General features: G+C 52.1%; 8 protein-coding genes across 8 annotated transcripts; 4 read left to right on the forward strand and 4 right to left on the reverse strand.

Moving 5' to 3' along the window:
- Positions 1–174: 174 nt before the first annotated feature.
- On the reverse strand, positions 175–1312 carry CC77DRAFT_1031446 (hypothetical protein; the record flags this gene model as incomplete). The annotated part of the gene is made up of 2 exons (XM_018526667.1): positions 175–250; positions 303–1312. 2 exons carry the CDS (start codon positions 1310–1312, stop codon positions 175–177), a joined length of 1086 nt encoding a protein of 361 aa, XP_018385615.1.
- Positions 1313–1965: 653 nt separating this feature from the next.
- Positions 1966–5301, reverse strand: CC77DRAFT_105181 (hypothetical protein). Its single transcript, XM_018527682.1, has 12 exons — positions 5046–5301; positions 4861–4995; positions 3816–4792; positions 3707–3765; positions 3623–3651; positions 3552–3571; positions 3460–3475; positions 3382–3409; positions 3253–3327; positions 2910–2944; positions 2796–2859; positions 1966–2485 (listed from the first exon to the last, which is right to left on the reverse strand). Exons 1-12 carry the CDS (start codon positions 5192–5194, stop codon positions 2063–2065), a joined length of 2010 nt encoding a protein of 669 aa, XP_018385616.1. The 5' UTR covers positions 5195–5301; the 3' UTR covers positions 1966–2062.
- A 351-nt stretch (positions 5302–5652) lies between these two features.
- CC77DRAFT_1009087 (hypothetical protein) lies at positions 5653–6584 on the forward strand (the record flags this gene model as incomplete). The annotated part of the gene is made up of 3 exons (XM_018523572.1): positions 5653–5874; positions 5939–6028; positions 6075–6584. The coding sequence occupies 3 exons, from the start codon at positions 5653–5655 to the stop codon at positions 6582–6584; spliced, it is 822 nt and encodes a 273-aa protein (XP_018385617.1).
- Positions 6585–7425: 841 nt separating this feature from the next.
- On the forward strand, positions 7426–9619 carry CC77DRAFT_1050419 (hypothetical protein). The gene is made up of 3 exons (XM_018527623.1): positions 7426–7733; positions 7810–7996; positions 8046–9619. The coding sequence occupies exons 1-3, from the start codon at positions 7701–7703 to the stop codon at positions 9392–9394; spliced, it is 1569 nt and encodes a 522-aa protein (XP_018385618.1). The 5' UTR covers positions 7426–7700; the 3' UTR covers positions 9395–9619.
- Positions 9620–10116: 497 nt separating this feature from the next.
- Positions 10117–10763, reverse strand: CC77DRAFT_936754 (hypothetical protein; the record flags this gene model as incomplete). Its single annotated transcript, XM_018534512.1, has 2 exons — positions 10117–10433; positions 10490–10763. The coding sequence occupies 2 exons, from the start codon at positions 10761–10763 to the stop codon at positions 10117–10119; spliced, it is 591 nt and encodes a 196-aa protein (XP_018385619.1).
- A 355-nt stretch (positions 10764–11118) lies between these two features.
- CC77DRAFT_936550 (hypothetical protein) lies at positions 11119–12209 on the reverse strand (the record flags this gene model as incomplete). The annotated part of the gene is made up of 2 exons (XM_018534499.1): positions 11119–12031; positions 12088–12209. 2 exons carry the CDS (start codon positions 12207–12209, stop codon positions 11119–11121), a joined length of 1035 nt encoding a protein of 344 aa, XP_018385620.1.
- Positions 12210–12788: 579 nt separating this feature from the next.
- Positions 12789–17577, forward strand: CC77DRAFT_936781 (hypothetical protein; the record flags this gene model as incomplete). The annotated part of the gene is made up of 2 exons (XM_018534515.1): positions 12789–17473; positions 17529–17577. The coding sequence occupies 2 exons, from the start codon at positions 12789–12791 to the stop codon at positions 17575–17577; spliced, it is 4734 nt and encodes a 1577-aa protein (XP_018385621.1).
- Positions 17578–18355: 778 nt separating this feature from the next.
- Positions 18356–20341, forward strand: CC77DRAFT_105481 (hypothetical protein). Its single transcript, XM_018527818.1, has one exon. It carries the CDS (start codon positions 18694–18696, stop codon positions 20224–20226), a length of 1533 nt encoding a protein of 510 aa, XP_018385622.1. The 5' UTR covers positions 18356–18693; the 3' UTR covers positions 20227–20341.
- Positions 20342–20459: the final 118 nt, after the last annotated feature.

Here is a 20459-nt window from a genome sequence, read left to right on the forward strand (position 1 = left end):
CAAACAGAATCTTCAAGTCAATCAGCAATAAGAATCTCCATCTCCCATAGTATAAGCTGTGATAAAACCAAATCGCTTCGAGCATGCTCCTCCGTGCCGTATATGCCAACTGCTTCTTTATCCCAAGCTCCAGCGATCGAGTAGGAGTCGCGTGGCAGCTGAGTCCGATCTGCATTAGAGTTTCGAATGTCCGTACGTTGTGTCTTCCACCGACACCTGATTGCGGCTGGGGCACCCATCCGTCTTATGTCTAAGCATTTATTAGGGAGATGAAAGGAACAAGTGCTCGAATCGTTACTGACCTACTGAGCGTGTCTTTGCGTGGAAAGGCAGCGGCGCACTTGGGACATATGTGTGGTCTGACGTCCGTATGCACGCTTTGATCGTGTCGAGCTAGATCGGTCTTGCGCACAAACTGTTTTCCACACTCAGGGTGCGGGCAGATATGCGCCCTCTGGCGATACGAGTCATGCGTGAGCATGTGTTGTCTGAGGTTGTATTTCCTTGCGAAGCCCCTCTCAGGGCAAAGCTCGCAATGAAATGCAGCCTTAGCAGGGTCAGTGTGTCTACGATTGCGGGCCCGTCTGCGGTTGACCAACGACGCTGTGTTGGCATACCGGGTGGTTTGTGCAATCTGGGCTTGTGGGCTACTACGACTGGCCATCAAAGGTGTCCTTTCGTAAGTACGGCCATCGCAGCTGTACATCGGCGCAGGCTCGTACTTAGACATGACAGGCTCTGGGTATGTATGCTCGTACGGATACATATTCGAGCTGAGCCGCTCTGGGGCTACGGTAAGTGGTTGCTGCCTCGACGGAGGTCCACTCATTGTGACTGGCGCTTCTGTACCGTATCCAATATGAACTGACGAATTCCATGAAGAAGCCTCCATCTTCAAATCAGGGTACGCCGAGGGCTTTGGGCCACTGGGCGAATAGGCGGCAGAAGACATGGCGCGCGGGCTGTATAGTGGTGGTGATGTGGGAGGTGAAGGTTGAGCGGAACTCCACGGCACTGGCGAACGAGAGACTGGATGGTCGAAAGCTCCTGAAAGATACGGCTCTACGATAGGCTCTGCAGAGGCATCGTTTGAATAATGGCCACCCCAACTTTCCGATGGTTGAGGTGATGGAGGCAGAGCGTTTTGTACTGATTGTACTTCATATAGACCAAGACCGTGTGTGTAGTTCGGTCGCGACTCCTGTCGCCCTGGTGAAGGATAAGGCGATTCAAGTAGGGAGCCTGTCCGTGACGTGTGTTGTTGGTAGGGCGAGTTGAAGGGTGGCGTAGGCTGGTCCGCGTACGAATACATGATGAAAGGATATGAAAGGGATTGATGCAAACCGCGTACTAGGTCTTTGAAGTTGAATAGTTTGGCGAGGAATGAAGGTAGGCAAAGATAGGAATGATGTGGTAGAAGCTGGGTGAGGATTCCAGCTGCAGGGCGTTCCGGGACGAGTTATATCTGTGCGATGCAAGATGCAACTTAATCCAAGATGGAACCGATTTGTATGCTGCGCCAGTGCGTTCTCAAAGAGTACATCCAAACAGTGGGCTTCTGGGTGTTAGGCAGATTCTGAAATTATGTTAGACCGGGCAGCATGAACAGGGAGCTCGAGCCGCCTACGCGGCAGGCGCCTGTTAGCTTCATGGGGCTATGAAAGAGTGGCAGGGGCGGAGGATGCTGGCTCGACTAGGGTGAGTGGGTAAGTGAACCAGACGGTCGGGTAGCTAGACCTTAGCGGGCCGAACACAGCATCCTTGCTCCGACCGGAGCTTGAGGCGCAAGAGGAGAGGGAGGCCGTACCCTTGCTCGATGTGCATCCCCATGAAACTGCCCAGTCTGGTGAAGGATGTCTTTCCTGCATCTGCCGTTGATCATTCAATGAGGTGTGGCCCCGATGCCGTTGTTACTGTGAGACACCAACATCTCATTTCCATACACGCTTGTTTGAGTAGCTTTTGAGACGGACAGATATCATCATCTTGATTTTTAACCGGATTCACGGTGCTCGTACCTAGCCGAATGTACCTATATTCCCGCGGCTGCAAGCGCCGGCCATCAAGCGACCGATGTGCTCGCTTCGCGTTGCTGTTGGGCCTGTGACACCATCGCAGTAAGTTCTTCAACTTGCGCCGAAAGCTTGAGGACTAGTGTCTTCAACTGAGCATCTGTTTCTGTAAACCCTGCTGGAGCCTGATGCTTGTGGGGCCTCCTTCCAAGCATATTTGGTGCATCTGCCATCAGTAGGCGTGGCGAATTGACAGGCAGCCGGAGAGCCCTTCTAGGCAGCGTAGGTGTTTGCGGTCCACTGAAGGACGTCACTTTTACACGGCGATTCCGGGTGTCGGTAAGTTGCTCAAAAGCCCAGATTGCAGAGACGAGAGGTAAATGCGTAGCCTTCAGTAAGACGATCCGAACGCTCCTAAGCCGCTCCGAGGGCAAAACGAGCCGCAAAGGTCGAATGACTAGCGGGATGAGGTTCTGGAAGCCGGTCAGCCTTGCAAATGGCGGGCACAGTCACAAGTTCCAATGCATCGTGGGTTTGCAGGGGTTCACTGCGTCCTTGAGTCGAGAAAGCCTGAGCGGCAGAACAAGGCTTGCCAGTGAAGTGACAACGGCAGAGCATCCGCCGACGATACTGTCCCTACGAACAGACCAGGAAGCTTTGACTGATTGGTTCTAAGCGCATTTTCCACGATGGTCGCAGAGGCTGTGTCGATTGGCCATTGCACGACCCGGCGCTTAATGCCCGCTTTAACCTCCCGATAATAGCACTGAATCACACACTTACCAGTGGAGGCAGAAAGTACGTCAATCTGTTTGAACTTGATGCTTCGAGCACATATACGGAGTAGCTATACCGTTAGTGCTTGTCGAGCGGCGCATTGCGATTGTATCAACGTACATGAAGAGATACTCGTCTCGCGCATGATCCAAAACCTTTTCCTAGTCAATATCGATCCTCTTGAACGCAATATAGCAAGAGAAGATATGGTATAGCCTGTTGTTCACGGGCGACAGGGTAGGAAGCAGCGGTCATGGTTGTGGGTTTGCAAAGGTGTGGCTGTATCACACACCCGAAACACCAACCGGAAGAAACCAAATGCGCTTCCCGATGTGAGTGCACTCTGGGGAGAGTGCGGATAGAGATGGCGCAGTGTTGGCCGTTGTGCTGCTATACTTGGCATGCATAAACATGCATGCAACTTTGGGAATGCGGAGTAATGAGAAATGAGAAATCCAAGTACCTTACTCAACGAGTTACTCAGAAGCGATATCAAGGATGTGATGAGAAGTATGTTCGTCAGAGTCACGAAGATCAGCTAGCGTGTATATCAGCAGACTGTAAAGTAATGCATTCCAAATAGTTGTCTCACCATAACGGGAGGACCGAAGAACGGCGAGCTATGCAGGGTTAGCGAACCATCAACACTACTGTTCGGCGAAGTACGTACATCTCTTCGGCGACATCTGCAGACGGCTGTTGTCAGTCACTAGTCATGAGGCGGTGAATGCCTTCTTGGTCGTTGTCTGGGATTTGACTCACCGAATCCTAGGTAACTAGAACTGGAGGAGCATTAGCTGGTCAGGAAGCAGCAGCAACGTCGGTTCGCTTACCCGAAGAAGACCTTAATCAGGATCCAACTCTACAATGTACGAGTCAATAAATTGCACATTGGTAACCTCGATGGAACAACTTGCCATTTGCTTGGGGTTGAATCTGCTATCACGAGCTAGCAGTACGAAAGTAGTCAAGAAACCTGTTTTTGGTAAGCATTGAACAAGACTGCTTCACTATCGAATGGCTTACCTAGATACAAGATTACTACAAGGGACAAAAACTTGACGAAATCCTTGGTCATCTCCTTGAGGCATGGGATGAGGGTTCCAAAGTAACGATTGAGACTCAAGAGAGCAAAGATGCGCGGCACAAGGAAAAGAGCCTCTAGTCCGAGTACGTCGTATGCGAGATCGATGGTTGCAGCGTTAGACGTAGTCAATCCAACGATCCTCATAATGCAGAACACTAAGCCGACGACAACGATGCTGATGTCCCAAGTCCACCAGAAGTCCGAGGCGTAGAAGGAAGTCTGCCCCGCATCAAGCCAGTCGGCAAATTCGTCGTATGCGAAGCTGGCAATCCATACGTAAAGCAGTATCTCAGGGATGGTGACCCTGGTGTTGTTGCGCTGCACCAGCACTGCGTAGTATAGTCCTAAGAATGCCGCAAAGAACAGTGTCTCGAATATTTTCAGATATAGTGGGACGCGTAGACGTGAGAATGGATCGGCCTGTTTCCGATTATATTTCTTCGGTTTCTTCTCCGAGTGTAGATTGAGGGTCTCCCAAAACACGATGTCGCCCTTCCACAAGCCGTTGATGATCTTCTGGACTGGTCTTTGTGATAGGAACTTTTTCGCACCGGATACAGTCGCAAGTTCCAGCGCACTTAGGTTCTCGCATCGCGACATCAATGAGCCGAAGCGAGATCTGGAAGAGTCGCTGTGCCCAAAATAATCGCCATTGGATACTGGCAGCAGAGGCGACCGCTCGTCCGCATGTGGGACATCGCGTCCGTCTTCGTACGTATGATGGTGGCTCGATGCATCTGGAGTGTTCGGGGCTGTTGCAGGCGGGAGTTCTACTAGTAAAGACTCGATAATATCTGCCTCTTTCAGATTCGTCAAGAACTGCCAGGCGACGAATTCGCATGCATAGCCTCGCGCCTCATTTACACCAGGTTCGTCGCTGGCTTCCTCCAAGGCTGAGAAATGCCCTTTGAGGGCGCTTGAGGCTAGTCAGCTCTTATCACTCGTTGGCGTTCCATTGATCTGGTATGGGTTGCTTCGACGTACAGGAGAGCTGACACGAGGGCAGGGTGATCGACTTGGGTAGACAAATATAGGATGAGAGGCTGAAGGGCCTTCCCCTCTTGCGATCTACGCAAGTCTTCGAAAGTATGCGGCGTCTTGATAGTATGCTCAAAAAATCTGAACTCGGGTCAGGTTGCTGAATGGCGCATTCACATGCATGAACTGACTGGCACAGCTTGTCCGCCAAGTCTCCGAAGCACTCGTCACCGACTATCTCAGGCACACCGGTCTCATCTGCAGGCCATCTTGGCGTGGACGGCATTGACATGGTCGAATATCCTCTGGGTAGCTTGCAATTGAGAGAGTCCTGTGTCATAGGGCCTCTGCAAAGATTCGCGACGCGTCCGCGGTGGGGACGCGGATGTACCCGCAATGGTCATAGCTTTCTTGGCAGCCATCACCCTTTCCCTTTGCTTTTGATCTCGCTTGCTCACACGACAGACTTTTGATGTTCGTATGAACATCATGCGTCTTCGGCTGCACCCTCCTGTACTCTCACTGGCTCATACGTGAACGACCATCCTATCTACCATGGCCCATGACGCTAACTTTGTTGGCAATCGTTTGCGACTGAGCGTCTTTCTTCAGTGTATGGAACATGGGGAAATGCCCACCCGCCCGTCACGCTTCAGGCGATCTACTCAGATAATTGCCGGACCGGCCAGGTCTCTTGCTCCGCTGTCCCCTCGAGTCAATTGTGACGTACCAGCCCTAGAAGCGTATAATGGACCGCTAGTGTTGACCTCCAAAGCATCGATGGAGACAACGGCCATCATGTCCGATGTGGCCGAAGAGGCTGCGACAGACGATGAACCATTGGAAAACAATGTCAACAAAGAAGGAGAGAAAACCTCGGAAGATTCTATCCCAACTACCGTTGCGGAAGAAACAACAAGAAACAACAAAGGGCTATCGAGCAATCCGAAAAGGCGTCTACCAGTGAATGAGCTCGCCTTGTTGCGGACCACAACACTTGATGGACTGCCCACGCCGGTTGTAGGGATGCTTCGCGGATGCCACTAGAACAATGTTGTGACTAGCTAACGCTACTTGACCTCAGGATGCCGCTGTCAACTTTACTACCCCCATCGCTGTAATCGATCCTATCGAAGAGAGTCAAATGCGTTCCGCAGGTAGATTGAGTGATGAAGTAATTCAGCTTTATCTTAACGCTAAAACTGCTGACAATTGCACAGACTTCTCGCAGCTTGATCGTCACTGAACGCCGACCATCACCTCGTATAGTTCACTTGTCGAACATCGTCCGCTCACCAAATGCCATGATCTCAAAAAGTCCCGCAAAGCTCTTTAAGGGTTCCTCACCACAATCCAATGGCAAACCACGATATGATTCAGGCTACCGAAATGCTCATGACGGGTTTGTCGGTTCTGAACTCCGGCTCAGTTCCACAAAAAGATCAAGCCGCCGAGGAAGAGCAATTCCGACCAAGCGAAACAAGCCTAGCATCATGCGCGAGTTAGCTCTAGAAGCTAGGCCCTTGTCTGTATCCCCAGACTATCCCGTGGCTATCTCTAGTGTTTTGAAGGTGGAAAGGACAACAAACCGCGATGCTCCGCATCCTCCGTCCAAGTCTGGAGATATTCAGCCCAATCCAGGGGTTGGACGATTGGTTTTGACGAGGACACGGAGCGCTCTGGAGCCTGATGTAGTAGTCGAGCGAATCCCGAACCGAGCGATATTGTGATGCTATGTCAGCTCTCTGACCTGGCGAGTTCGAGTTGATGCAGAATCAGTGCGCATTCGGGGGCTGGAACGATGGAAGCTACGCTATATATCAAGAGAACTGTGATACTGATGATGCTGACAAGACTGGCTATGCCTCTGCTAATATAAGCCTTACTTTTGATGGCGGCGCCAGCTTTTTGCGTCCTGCAGTTCAACATTCGAAAGCCTAAAGTGAGATCGAGATCAATGACCAGTAGCTTCAGTCTCGTGACGAGCCACAAGGACGAGAAGTCCAGTCTGACTATCTTTGGTATGTAGAGGCAGCAAAATGCAATCGGAGAACTGACTCAGAATAGACAAGACAGGAATGCGAGCAGCCAAAGGCCATCGATTAGTTCGCTGTCCAGCCTGAAACATCTTCATGGTTGATCCGCAACGTCACCTATAGCACTACTACAGACCCGCGCCCCAAGCGCTGGGCCGACATCGTCAACGTACGTCGATAATTCTTATGAACACTCAAAATAATAATAATAGAACACATCAACGATCATAACCTAGTATTTCTAACTTCCCAAGGTGGATACATCCAACCCTCCATTGGCATGTGATTGTGCAAGAGCATTGTGCTTGATCATGGAAGCTAGCCGGTGACTTTCTCAGAGTGTGGATCTAACACCATACATAATATCTAAAGTACAAATTGACGGAATAATGCAGATCGCAGTTTGGGATTACTCGAAAATAATACAACATAGGCAGGGCTGTCGTGGTGAGGAAATGCTGGATGCCTGATATAGTTCTAGCGGCAACCCCAAAATAGCGCAGCGATCGGTGTTCCAGCCTCGCGATTCAGACACTAACATCAAACACCACACTACTGTTTGAACGCATGGGCAAAACACAGTACAAATGTTTTGCTGGCGTGTTGACATGAGTGGGGTGGTGGCTGCTATGGTGCGGTGTGATATATATGGTGAGCTTTGTGCCTCGCTGCGCGAAGGTTTCTGTACCGCTTCGACGTCCTGGTATCTTGACTATTGACTAGTCTTCTTGCCCAGGTCCATTGTCCTGCTATCTGTCTGAGGAGCACATTCGGTTCAATAAGGCGAATTAATCATCGCTCATCAGTAACATGGCATCGCAGGGCGGCATGCCTCCTTCCATGGTGAGTCCACACTACTACATGAACTGGCCGTATGAGGTCAGGACATAGATGAAAACAAGTCGCTCACATGGCAAAGGCAGCACAAGGACCTCCATATCCTCCCATGGTATGGCCATCAGGCGGTCCTCCGATCAAGCGCATCGACATTCCAGCTCAAACAATTTTCATGTTCTTCTTCATGATTGGAGCGGGGGTACACATGAAAATATTCCAGAAAAATAGAGCACGAGGACATAAATTTCTGGCAAACATCTTCATCTTCGGTAGGTCTTGTTGTAAGTTAGGAGGGATTGGAGACTGACTCTTTGGAAGGCTTTTGCATGGAGCGCATACTCACATCGATACTACGACTCGCATCAGTTTCGAACCCAACGAACGTTCGACTTGCCATCGCTGCACAAATCTTCGTCTCCGCAGGTGTTCTCATCCTATTCGTCATCAATATTGTTTTCGCAATACGTCTAGTGAGATCGACGCATCCATCAGTGGGCTGGCATCCTGCTTTTGGAATCGCATTCAAGGTCCTTTACGTATTGATTGGTCTAACACTTGTCGCTGTCATTACGGCCACCGTCCAGAGCTTCTATACCCTCAATCCAAACACTCGAGCTACCGACCGCAGCTTCCAGCAATACGGCGCAACATTTCTTGCAATCGTCGCGATACTGCCTTTACCGATTACGATGCTCACACTGCTCATTCCCTACTCACCACTTGACCGCTTCGGTATCGGCCGTCTCCGTACAAAAGTCATAGTTCTACTGATTAGCACAACGCTCCTCTCCATTGGCGCATGGTTTCGCTGTGGCGTTACCTTCCAAGCACCAGTTCCACGGTCGCAACCTCTACCAGGATATCTCGGCAAGGCACCATTCTACATCTTCAACTTTCTCGTCGAAATCCAGACTGTGCTCATGTATGCCATACTTCGCATAGATCTCCGCTGGCACGTTCCTGATGGCGCAAAGGGGCCAGGTAGCTATGCTAGACCACAGATGCACGACGTGGAAATGCAAGATTCGAGACCTACATCCTCGGATAGTGTACAAGACGATAAGAGATCCCTGAAGACTATCAGCGAGGAAGAAGAGAAAGAAATCAATGACGAGAAGGTTGAAGAGCTCGCTGCACCCAGGATCATAGAGATTGACCTTGGAAACTCTTCACGTAGCTCGCTCGCGCCGCCAGACATGGAGGTACGCAGGAGTTCAGCCCGTAGCTCTCTTGTACCACCAAAAGCGACAGACAGGTCAGCACGTAGCTCCGTCATCTCTCAACGCCTGTCTTCTTTCATCAGCAAATCCACCAGTACACTGGCCACCTTTGCAACGGCAGAACAGAAGCAGCGATGGCGCGAAAGCGAAGAGGGAAGGATAATTAGGAGATTGGGTGGACCATGGCAGCAACTCCCTAGTCCTACTGAGTCGGCTTTTAGCATCAGCAGGAGTCCGACGAAGAGCGTTTTTAGTCGTACTACAGGAGACGACCTGGAACCACCTCAACCAGCATACCACCAACGGAGCGATAGCGGTGCGCCCAGCATACCAGATGTTGTTAGCGAGGGCGGATGGACGCCGAGAATCGAGTGGGAATTCCGCAGTCCCAGACGTTTTCTCAGCCTGAAGAAGAGGAGTATGATCGGTTTGCAGCTTCCCAAATGAGCCCATAAATACGTATATGGGGTTGTGTGATGAGGTGTTTACAGCGAAGGCGTTTTTGGGATGAAAAGGTATAATTCTACTGCTGGGCAGCAAAGCTCTTTCCTTGTGTTCAACATACCCCATCTCTTTCTGGTATGGAGACGATGGTCGTCTACATAGACTTTGCGTCTTTCTTCTTTTTTCTCTGTACGTGTACGATAGCAGCGGCATTACCAACGATATACCAAGCATTTCTTTTCCTCATTAGGCTAGACATACATACCAGGACCTCATCGGTCTAGATCTCCGGCTCGCCTCTACATCAACAACCACATTTCGTGCCGTGAGCTGATCTAGGATCTGCAACTAATTTAGTGCCACGGCTCCCCTCCCAGCAACCCGGGGACCGTACCTGAAAATAAGATTTCAAAACAAATCAATAGCGCGAAACGAACATGAATGTGCCTCAGGGAACGCTTGGTCTGCTGTCACTTGTTTGAAGAGGGGGTAGGGTCGCGCTAGTGCGTTAGCTTTAGCAGTTTGCATCGTTTGGTGTTTTGTCTTGAGGACTGAATGCCTGGTCAAGGGAAGAAAGATCTTTGGATAGGTGTTGGTGGCCCGTCAACGTTGAAGCCATCATAGTCGATCGGAAAATTGCAGGCATTCCATAGCGTAAAGTCATTATTGCTTCGACGTTTTTATGCCTGCTTCCCTTCTTCGTCCACAATTCAAGCAAAAACCCCTTACATAGGAATCCTCCTCATCTCCTCTAAACTCCAGTATTTTCTCATATTCTCCGCTTCCAGCTGCTTAACCTCGTCGTCCAGATGTTGCCACAATACATCCCCAAATGAATCCAGGATCTCCTTCAACTCACCCAATCGCAACTCCCTCTCCCCGCTCTCACAATCTCCTAGATACTTTTCCAGCTTATCGAGACCCTTGTGGATCTGCTTGTGCTGTGTAAGAAGCTCGAGTTCCTTTTTGAAAGCGGGCATCTTTTTGGCTAGTACAGGGAAGATGTGTTGTTCTTCTATCGTATGATGCACCGTGAGGTGATCTATCATGCAGACTGTTAGATGACTTTACTCTAGAGCTTTGCAGTCTGGTGCTTACGGCAAAATTGCTGGCCTGTGCTAATGAACTGGCGGATAGACATGTTCTTGGGCCTCTTCTGTGCCTCACAAGCCCCATAGAGAACTTTCCAGGTCGCACGGAAGTTATCGTGGAAATAGTTCATATGTTCGGCCATCCTGTTGTACTGACGAAACTCGGATGGCGTGAGTTTGGGTAGAGCCTTCTCTTCCTTGGTCGCAGGTATAGAGTTTGAATCGTTGACTACAGGAGGGGCTGGCGCAGTAGGGCCATCATCTCCTGAGATAGTTGCCATGTTTGCGGGAGGAATCGATTGATGCAGTTTAGGGCTGGTCGTGAAGTGATGCCTTCCAAACCGTGCCAGAGCTGATCGAGCTGGAAGCCTGATAACGGATGCCAAGAATTGAACACGCTTCATACGCTGAGAAAGAAAATCTAGAACTGCGCTTGAAGAGGATAAGATGATATTATTTGGGGTATCTATGTTTTGCATGTAGCGCAACCTTGGAAAGCGATTAGCCAGTCGCGGCTGACGAATTTTGCCTTAGCAAGCAGCCAGCGGCCGGCAGTTGGACTTTCCGATGCCGGTCAAACGCGTTGCACGCGGTCACGTGCACGCGCCATTACCAACCACGACATGCAGTCATGCTTCACTTATTCCGCGTTTTGGCAAACTTCTCGTGCCATTTCCGTGCCGATGGCTTCATGGCTGCTACCGAATTGTCCGCAATAGATGTTGTGGAGGCTTTGCTCTTTGCCCTTATAGTCGTATCGGAGGGGAAGTCGTAGACGCCCTCGATGGCACTAAGTTGTGCGTCCTTGCGCCATACTTCAGGCAGGCGGTCCTCCCACGTGTCAGTAAAGTCAGCGATGAGGAAGTCGCTACCGTGCTTGGCTTCTAGCAACGTCCTGCCCGTAAAGACGACCGTCTTTGCTCTGTCCAGACATGACCATGGCCCGTTGTTGTTGGAATCTTCTGTGGATAGATGTGCTAACACAGCCTCTACGAGGCCTGGCGGATGTCCCTCTTCAGCCGCAGCCTTGGTAATGTCGTTGGTCAGGAACTGCGCGTCCAGCTTGATGCCTTCCGCCAGCGCAGCAGCGTTGATGGATCTCCACACTTGTGAGAGGGCGTTGGGCGAAGGTTGGTAAGATCCACCATCCGCCTCGAATGCCATCAGCTCATTCCATGCTGCCTGACATTCTCCATTCGACACGGGCAGATCGTTGTATATGCTGGTCTTGCTCCTGCTGTTGCTGGTCGCATCGACGTCTCCGGCAACAATGTCGTATATCGGCAGCGTCTCCCTCAGAAGGGCAGCAGCAGACGCAGTCGATGTGTAGGCCTCGAGTGTCGTGGTACACAGGGCAATGGCGCGTGTGGCAGGGGTGGGTATCTCGTTGCCAGGGGCTTCGAGGGCAGGCTGGGTCAGGAAGAGCGAGTTGGACGTCTGGACCTGGCGCAGCTGGAAAGATTTGTTCGGCGTACAAAGTACTGCATATGCAGGCTTCGCGTTGGACGTGCCAGGAGCGGCGGACTGGGCTTGAGATTTGATAGAAAGCCTGGCGTCTGCAGTAAGAAGGGTATCCGCATGGGAACGACAGGTCGGCGCACCTACAGCGGGGGATTGGGCGCGTCTATCAGCTCAACAATTTCTGGGGGCAGCTCGAGCAGGCGGAAATGCTGCTGTTGGTGTGCTATGGAGAAGGGCACACCGCCTTCATCTTGCTGCGTGGCCATGTCTTGGTTGACCGCACCACTCCGAAATCAAACTGCTGACACTCTTGAAAGCCGACAGTACCTCATCTCATGACGGCAGCTGCTATGACGACGATGTTTTTTTGTTTGTGGACACTGCGGGGTGCGGCGATGTGCAACTAGCAGGCAGACGGCTCGGACGATAAGCTGCAAGGGCAGCATTTGCAGGCCAAAAATACTTGTCATTGCGGCCGCTTGCTGGGAACCCCATGCTTCTGCTTGTCGCACCTGTGGCAGACAGTGGCACCTTGGTTATTCGCGCTGCAGCTTCCCACCCGCGCTTGGTCGCAGCCGCATGACCGCTTTCTTGGTTCGGGCTTCAACAAGATCCATGGGATTTGTTGTTGTTTAGACCCGGAACGCGCCTCCACTGTCCCTTCTCTACCCCAATGGCTTCCTAGCACGACGCCGACGACAACACGACAACACGACAACAACACCGCCCTCGCCTTCTGCTTCTGCTTGTGCGGCTGCGCCATGCAACCACTGTACTAATTGTCCTCTTCACCCGTCTGATTACTAGCTGCCAAATCCGTCACTCGTTTCCGCGCAATTGGCACCATGGTTGTAATCAACCCCGAGCCCGCCGCCCTCTCCGCAGAGGATCTGTCGCTCTTCTACACGACAGACGAGCTGCTCTCTGATTCCCCCGTGCTCATCTTCTACGGACCGACGGCCACCTCCACACAGGCGACACATTCGCGCATCCAGACCCACGTCTTCACACCAGCCGGCCTCCAGAGCTTCGCCCGCCTGATTATTTCGCCGACGGCTACCTACTACAATGCCGTCACATGTCTGCCGCGCGAGGAACAGGGCGACGAGATTTGTCGCGGTCTCGCCTTCAGCCTGTACAAGTACTTCCTCGAGTTGCCCTCGGAGATCAAGAGCGCTTGGGAGAAGCGATACAACTCCTCAGACAACCTGCCCATGGCCCCCAGGCTGTTCTCCGAGGCGCACGCCGCCATCGTCGCTGCCAGGATGATCAAGGTTGAGAATGTCGCAGATGTCATAGTAGATGTGCGCCATGCTTTGGGCGAGCAGACGCTGTCCTGGATAGATTTGGATGTAGTCCTACCACAGGGAAGCATCCAGAAGCTGGAAACACGCGAGTCGGGCCAATTTGAAGACCTTGAAGAAGATCTGGTTAAACAGCGGTACGGACAGTACGCACCCGTCGTCAAGCTATTTGGAGATGCCGCCTTCCTCCCCACATCCAGACTCCGCCGCGCGCCCTCGAAACCAACCGCCCTCAACCGGTCACAGTCCTTCTCAAGGAAACAAAAAGAGACTCTTCGGCGAGAGATGTGTGAGCTTTTGGATACGGAGGAAAATTATGTGAGCAAGCTGGACGAGCTGGTCCACACTGTAGCGGTCGAATTCCGAGAGAAGGCGAAGCAAAGGTCAGGCTCGAGTTCTAGCCCCACCGAACAGGCGCTACGAGGCTTGTTCCCTCCTAGTCTTGACAAGATACTCGAAGTCAACTCCAAATTCCTGGATGCTATACGTATCATCTTAGAGGAGTCCGAGAACGGGGCGATCGAGGATATCGAGACAGCAACAGATGACGTCTATATCGCACCGTTGCGTGGACAGAAGGACGCACCAGATGTCACTGGAGCTGCAGCTGTTGCCAGAGCTCTTCTTGAGTGGCTACCACAGTTCGCCGACTGTTACACCGACTACATGGCTGCTCATGGTGACTTCTCACAGCTGCTAAAGCACTTCACAAAAGAACCAGCCTCCAGCTTCTCAAAAAGGGTCTACGAGACGGGCGAGCAACGACTTACATCCATGCTTATCGAGCCGGTTCAACGCCTACCGCGATACAATCTGTACATTGACAACATCATCAAACAACTTCCAGTTAGACATCCTGCAATCAGGTTGTTCTTGAAGGCGAGGGACATGATCTCGGATATATGCACAAGAGAGGGTCCTACAGCAGCGCAAATCAGGGTGTTTGATCGCTTGCGCAAGATGGTCAGTTCATGGCCATCCGGATTCAATCCTAAAGGGCGGCTCATCTCAGTCATTGATTGTGTGGAGCTGTCTCCGCCATACCATGGTGAACTGTCTGGACCTGCTACGGTTTCCGGTATCATGATAATCTTTACAGATTTCTTAGTGCTTCTTCAGAAGTCGGAGGACAGCTCGATCAATGCACGTGGCTTGCTCGCTGAGTTAGATAACCCCAAGTTCGCCGAATCCTATGATGGTACTACGGAACTCTCTTTCCACCAATATCTGGGTCTCAGCGATATCTTCGTCAGTGAGCACTCGGAGGGAAATATCCTACAACTAATATCCTCTGTGCCACTCGCCAATCAACCCGGACGTCCAAGAAGTCGAGAACGTCAAAAGCTTGGCATTCGCATGTTCTACCTGCAAGGCGCCTATGAGGGTAAAGGGCACAAGGTCACCGAAGAACTTACCAAAGCTCGCGTTGAAGGCAGGTTTTCGGAAGCGGAGCGGGATGGCGGCAAATGGGACGTCCGAAACTTGCCAGGCGATCTGAGCTTCTTTTCATCTGTGGCTGAGGAGACTGGTGGTCAGTATGTTGAAGGTCGAAGAGAACCTGCGAGAGTACAGATTCTAGTCGAAGGGTCAAAGTTCACCAAGCCCATTTCAGTGGGAGACAATGGTGTCGAGCTTACCGTCACAATTACCATGCTCGGAGACGGACTCTACCTGCTAGAGTCAAACGGTGCCAACGGCTACACGGCACGCGACAAACTTACCGACCAAGAGTTTCGACCTGTCCTCACGAAGCGACTTGCCAACTACTTCCAAATGCGCAACAGTGTTAAGAATCATGTGCTAGCCGAGGCGTATCTCTTGCGGAACAAGCAAATACTCAAGTCACTTGCCTTGGAGATGTATGAGGCAGAACAACAAACAGGTAGCAAGAGCCGGCCACACTCTCCAGTAAAGATGCTGTCTAGTTTCTTTGGCGGTAGCGTGGGTAACTTCAGTGGCAGCATAAATCGTGAAGGAGGAGGTTCCCGCAGACTTCAGCGAAATGCTCATACTATGGGAGAGATACCACGTATGGCGCCTCCTGTTCAACTTGGCTCAACCCGTACGTACAGTCATGACGGGGACATGTCACGCCCTACTTCGTCCAGCACTACGAAGAGCATTACTTTCAACGGTGCCGCGCCGACTGATCCCTTCGCGAAGCTCGAGGATACCTTGGCCAACCTGACTCTAGCATTGCACGCACGCAAAGGCAACATTGTTGGACGTTCCGTCCGCGCTAGAGCTGTCGCAGATGAACTTGTTGTCAATGAGCTGTATAACACACTCCTGGAAAACCCAACTAACCTTGAACTTGCAGGGCAATCCTCGGTGGATGTCTTGTTCGCAGTGTTTGAGAAGTTCCTGAGCGTTGCTTGGAAAGAGAGAATGGGCCCTGTGCTGTCGCATGCCACGTTGGTCTCTTTACAGATGCGATCAGACAGCATGCCACCTGATGAGTTCGAGGAGTTTTTCAAATACACCTTCGATCAATTCCAACCTCCCAATCAACGGGCATTCCGGGCAGTCATCAATCTCTTGGCGGAGCTGCTGGATGGTACTAGCAACGATGGAGATCGAGGTATCCTCACTGCAGCATTTGCCGAGATGCTAGTGCCTGCAGGCAATGCAAACGATTTCATATCTCTCATGGATCGCCTGGTCCAGGATATCGATGCACTATTCCCGGCTGAGACACCTGGTTTCAATACCCCAAACTGGGGCTCCATGGACTCCAAGAGTCGATATGCAGCCGCGGGCTCGCTCAACTCCAACACGTCATTGAGGAGGCGTTTTGGATTTGGCACTTTGGAGCGAGAGAACAGCAAGTCGGAGAAGGAGTCCAAGGTAGGCTCGCTCTGGCGCTCTCTTAGCAAGAACAGCCACGGAACAGACCTCCAACCACCCAGCATGGGAAGGTCTGGTCCTGGGCACCTTGCTCGTTCTAACTCAATAGACGCTGCTGCTCGCTTGTCGCCGAAGCGTCCGTCTTCTCGCGATCGTCCAACTGTTCTTGGCGCATTCACGTTTGAGAACGCGAACTCAAATCCGAATCCAAGCTCAAACACTAACGGCCGAGGATTCGTGGGCAATCTTGGGACTATTGGAGAGGTACCTCCCACTGTTGGGCCTCCCCGCAAGAAGCGCCGTTCTTCTTTGAGTGATCTCAAGACACTGCAGGATGCTGACGATGTGCCCGCGTGGTCCCCACAGACTCCTCGCAAAGCTGATCCTTCATTACGCCATGAGAATCGGCAAATCAGTGACTCCCCCTTGGCTCCTGCGGCCGCTACGATGGCGCTCCACAAGCACACATCATCGATACCGACGCCTACGCGACTCGGTTCACCATTGCGGGTAGACAGACCGGATAAGAAAGAGAACGTACCTGCTGTCGGGACAGAGCGTCCAGCCCACGTAAGGGGCAAATCGGTTACCATGAAGCCGGATGTCATGGATGAAGTAACAATCAAGTCGAACAGTCCTACGAAAAAGCGAAGCGAGACTATCTCTGGAATACCTAATCCTCTGAACCTTCCAAACAATTCGAGTATCCCAAACCTAAGGCCGACTACCAGTGCTGGTTTGCACGAGCGTAACGGGTCTGGTAACGCTGTCAAGCTACCACCTTCGACGCCACGGTCTCCAACCAAACCGAGCACTCCCTTGACAGGAAACTCTCCCAAGAAATTGAGAATGCAATCGCCGCAAAAGCTGCGCGAGCGACTGCAAACTCAGCAACGCGATATAGACACAGCTTCGCAAGCTCTGCAGAACGAGCTGAGTGCCATCGGCCAGGAGCTGAGTGCTAGAAGCACCCCACGCCTGACGACTCAGAGCTCGGCTCCGTCATTAATAACAGGAGGCACGCCTTCAAGGTCAGCTGAACATCGCATTGCCACACTGGAGAAGCTCAAAGCCACGTTGGACACTCTATCTGCACGCACATCAGGAATATCAAACGATGTTACTTCGTCACTACAAGTTTCGGAAGCACGATGCAAGCACCTAGACCAGTTATACCGTGACGTCAATGCCGAGAACGAAGCATTATACGCGCGCTTCAACGAAGAACTGGAGAAGGTGACAAGCAGCGCTCGCAAAGGAAGGGCTAGCGAAGAAGTAGAGCGACGATTGAAGACGAGCGAAGAGGAGCTTGCGCGCCTGCGAAAAGAAAACGCACGATTGAAGAGAGAGAATGCTGGTTTGAAGGCGCAAATCAGAGAGTGAGTGGTCATTAGGACTGCTCTACTGTGTTTCAATCACACTGGTGTGTGTCAGGCGGGATCTCGATGTTGACCAAGTCGTACAGTCTGCTCAGCGTAATTAATACCACAGCGGGACAGTCCCCCAAAACTTCTAGACACGAGTAATATGGCTGACATGGGCGCGGGTTCAGCATTTGATGATACATGGCTGCATCACGGCCGTCTTGATGGCCAAATTCTCTTCGCTTTTTTTTCGATATTTTGGACTGGTTTATGATGACATGACATGGCGTTGTGTGGTCGAGATGCCATTTTTAGAGCAATATACCATCTGCTTTTTCTTTGCATAAACAAGACGTTGCTCGGTGCTGTAAGCTTGACACGGACATGCGATGCTTGTTTGCACGTAGAGGTGTGTTGGTGGCCTCGGGAGAAAGCCAATAGCTTCCCCAGGCCGGCAGCCTCGCCAAGAAACATGGCAGCCTCAACCCCGCTAGTTTATGCATGTGTTGGCAGGGCTTTGCAGATAACACCGACCCGGGGGAGTAATGCCGCGGCTGCATACCTGCATGCTGCAGGTTGGCCTCGGACGGAAGGTGCAAAGGGTCAGAGTGGCCGCCTACTGCCTGTGTGAGTAGTGTAGTCAGGGCGAAGAGGACATGTGTTTCATCAGGTGTACAGTTAGGCTATTAATGGAGACTGATGTGCTCCCACGGTGCGCTAGAAGCAAAGTCAACGTTTCGCGCTCGATCGGGACAGTTTCCGCTAGGTCGGAACTGGGAGTGCTGGACGACGATCGCGGACCAGTCTCGTCGAGCTTGTGATTACTGTTCGTCATCTTCACCATTGATCAAAGGCCCAGGTCAATTGTGTGCGTCCATGGCAGAGCGCGCGTGTTAAGAGACGTGATCCCAGAACCCTCATCCGGCCGCCAACTTGCCCAGACGTCTTTATCGTCACTCCTAGTCCACCCCGGCCGGAAACCGGATCCGTGGACCGCGCTCGCCCAAACCAACGACGAAACGTCGGCGCTCCACTGCGGTTGACCCTTTCCCTTCACCTTTTGGAAGCCTCCACGACGGAGAGCGGCAATGACTCTCCATACTGCCTCGACGACTGAGTGCTCCCGCGCCTGCGACCGTCTTCTAACCCGACCTACATCACAACGCGCGTCCTATCCCTTGCTGGCCTCACCCACCCGCACGCTACAGGTTGGCTAATATATATCATCCAAAGACATGGCCTGGTTCATGAGAGGAGTCCAGAGTGCCGTCTTCCACTATGCCTCGTGCGCACCCTGCACCGGCTACTCAGACGGCAGAAAGAGGAGGAAAGCAGCAAAGGCCGCGCGCAAAGTGAGGGAGAAGCTGGAGCTGGAGCAGCCCGACGCATACCATCATCCCGAGCCGACTGGTACCAACATATACTGGCAAGAGGAAATCGCCATGGGCCCAGGGCCACCACCACGAAGAGCGCGGAGGACCAACACGGCAACTACAGGCAGCACGAGGGGTATGCCGACACGGGGAACACAGAGCTCGGCTTTGAGCAATGGTGGGAGCAGCATCGACGTCGACCACGCCGGCAATACCCGCCTCAGTGACGATACTCTCGACGACGACGACGAGACGTGGAACCACAAGCGATACCAGAGGGAAGACGAGGACCTATGGGGCCACGACGAGCCTTTAATCAATCTCGAACAAACCATGACTGGCTCTTCCGTCGGAGGTGCGGGTTATCAAATACGGAGGCCTGTTACTTCAACATCTGGAAGCTACTATACCGCGCGCGCACCACCAGTCAATGATCTGCACCCTCCCGTCGTCAGTCTTCCATCTCCCGACCCCATTGATAACCGATGGATGCTCCAACCACCACCCAAAGCTAGTGTCATGGCTGGCAAAGAACGAGCGTCCAACAGGAGTCGGAGTGGCAGTGGCGCAAGTAGCCGCGTAGAATTGAGCTTGGGTCGCCAGGTCAGCACAAGGCAATTGATGCACAAGTTGGAGCGAGGCGAGACGCCTGAGGCTCGATCAGCATCACCAAATGGTTCGTATTTCAACCCATCACGGTGCAGGACGCCACAAGCTCGACCGCCCTCTGCCACCAGCAGTGCTCGTCGGAGAAAGAGAAGAGACACAGCCATGGCTCGTGACCTGGCTATGGCGCGAACCGATACCGTGAGCACTCAGCATTCGTCCGGTGAATCCAGTGATACCATCATCCGAGGCAACTCCGCACCTCGCACCGCAGCCATTCCGGACGTTAAAGTAATTCGCGTCCGCCAGAGCCGTCCTGCCCTCTCCACAGTCTTGTCCAGCAATTCAGGTAGGAACGATACGCCAGTCACAGCATTAGTTCCCAACGGTAGCGATGAGAACGCTCTGCGCATGCCTGAGAAGCCCAGTCCAGCGCACCACCGCTTCACAACCACGTCGACCCCCGACTCCATCCCCCACTACACCAAACACCGCGAACCTCTCAATTCATCCGATATATCCTCCCTTAACTGCCTTCAAGACCTCGTGTCCCCACGCGCTCTACTCGATTCACACTTCGTCTCCGCACCCCTGGTAGAAGCCAAGATTCGATTACCACCTTCAGAAGAGGACATGGCCGCAAGGGCGCGACGAGAGCTATCCAACAGCGGTTTCAGCATCTCAAGCGACTGGGATGAAGAAGAAGAAGGTATCGTAAGAGTACCTTTTGACCGGAACTTTGGACCACCAGAAAAGGATCCAAGGTTTAGATGGAGTGTCGACTTTTGATCAGATCATCCCTACCTACCTACCTACCTACCTACCTACCTACCACCGCCATCACCATCACTCACACACCACATTCACAAACAATACCTGACTTCTCACTACGCGCATCATCAGCGTTGGCGTCTTTTTGCATAGCATCGTTCGCCGGGTCCTTCTACAGGCTTTCTTTTCCTTTCTCTTCTACTTCATTCTAGTTTTTTCAGCGAATGGTTTTGAGCGAAAACCGCATACAT

The sequence above is a fragment of the Alternaria alternata genome, assembly GCF_001642055.1.
Source record: "Alternaria alternata strain SRC1lrK2f unplaced genomic scaffold CC77scaffold_11, whole genome shotgun sequence".
NCBI classification, from domain to species: Eukaryota; Fungi; Ascomycota; class Dothideomycetes; order Pleosporales; family Pleosporaceae; genus Alternaria; species Alternaria alternata.

Excerpts from the sequence above, each read along its gene's own strand:
- CC77DRAFT_105181 (XM_018527682.1), bottom strand. The coding sequence starts at position 5,194 with ATGACACAGGACTCTCTCAATTGCAAGCTACCCAGAGGATATTCGACC. Across the intron at positions 4,793-4,860 it reads GCCCTCGTGTCAGCTCTCCT|CGCCCTCAAAGGGCATTTCT; the intron begins GTACGTCGAAGC and ends ACTAGCCTCAAG. Across the intron at positions 2,945-3,252 it reads TGAGTAACTCGTTGAGTAAG|GTTTTGGATCATGCGCGAGA; the intron begins GTACTTGGATTT and ends GACTAGGAAAAG.
- CC77DRAFT_1050419 (XM_018527623.1), top strand. The coding sequence starts at position 7,701 with ATGGCATCGCAGGGCGGCATGCCTCCTTCCATG. Across the intron at positions 7,734-7,809 it reads GCGGCATGCCTCCTTCCATG|GCAGCACAAGGACCTCCATA; the intron begins GTGAGTCCACAC and ends CACATGGCAAAG. Across the intron at positions 7,997-8,045 it reads GGCAAACATCTTCATCTTCG|GCTTTTGCATGGAGCGCATA; the intron begins GTAGGTCTTGTT and ends ACTCTTTGGAAG.
- CC77DRAFT_105481 (XM_018527818.1), top strand. The coding sequence starts at position 18,694 with ATGGCCTGGTTCATGAGAGGAGTCCAGAGTGCCGTCTTCCACTATGCC.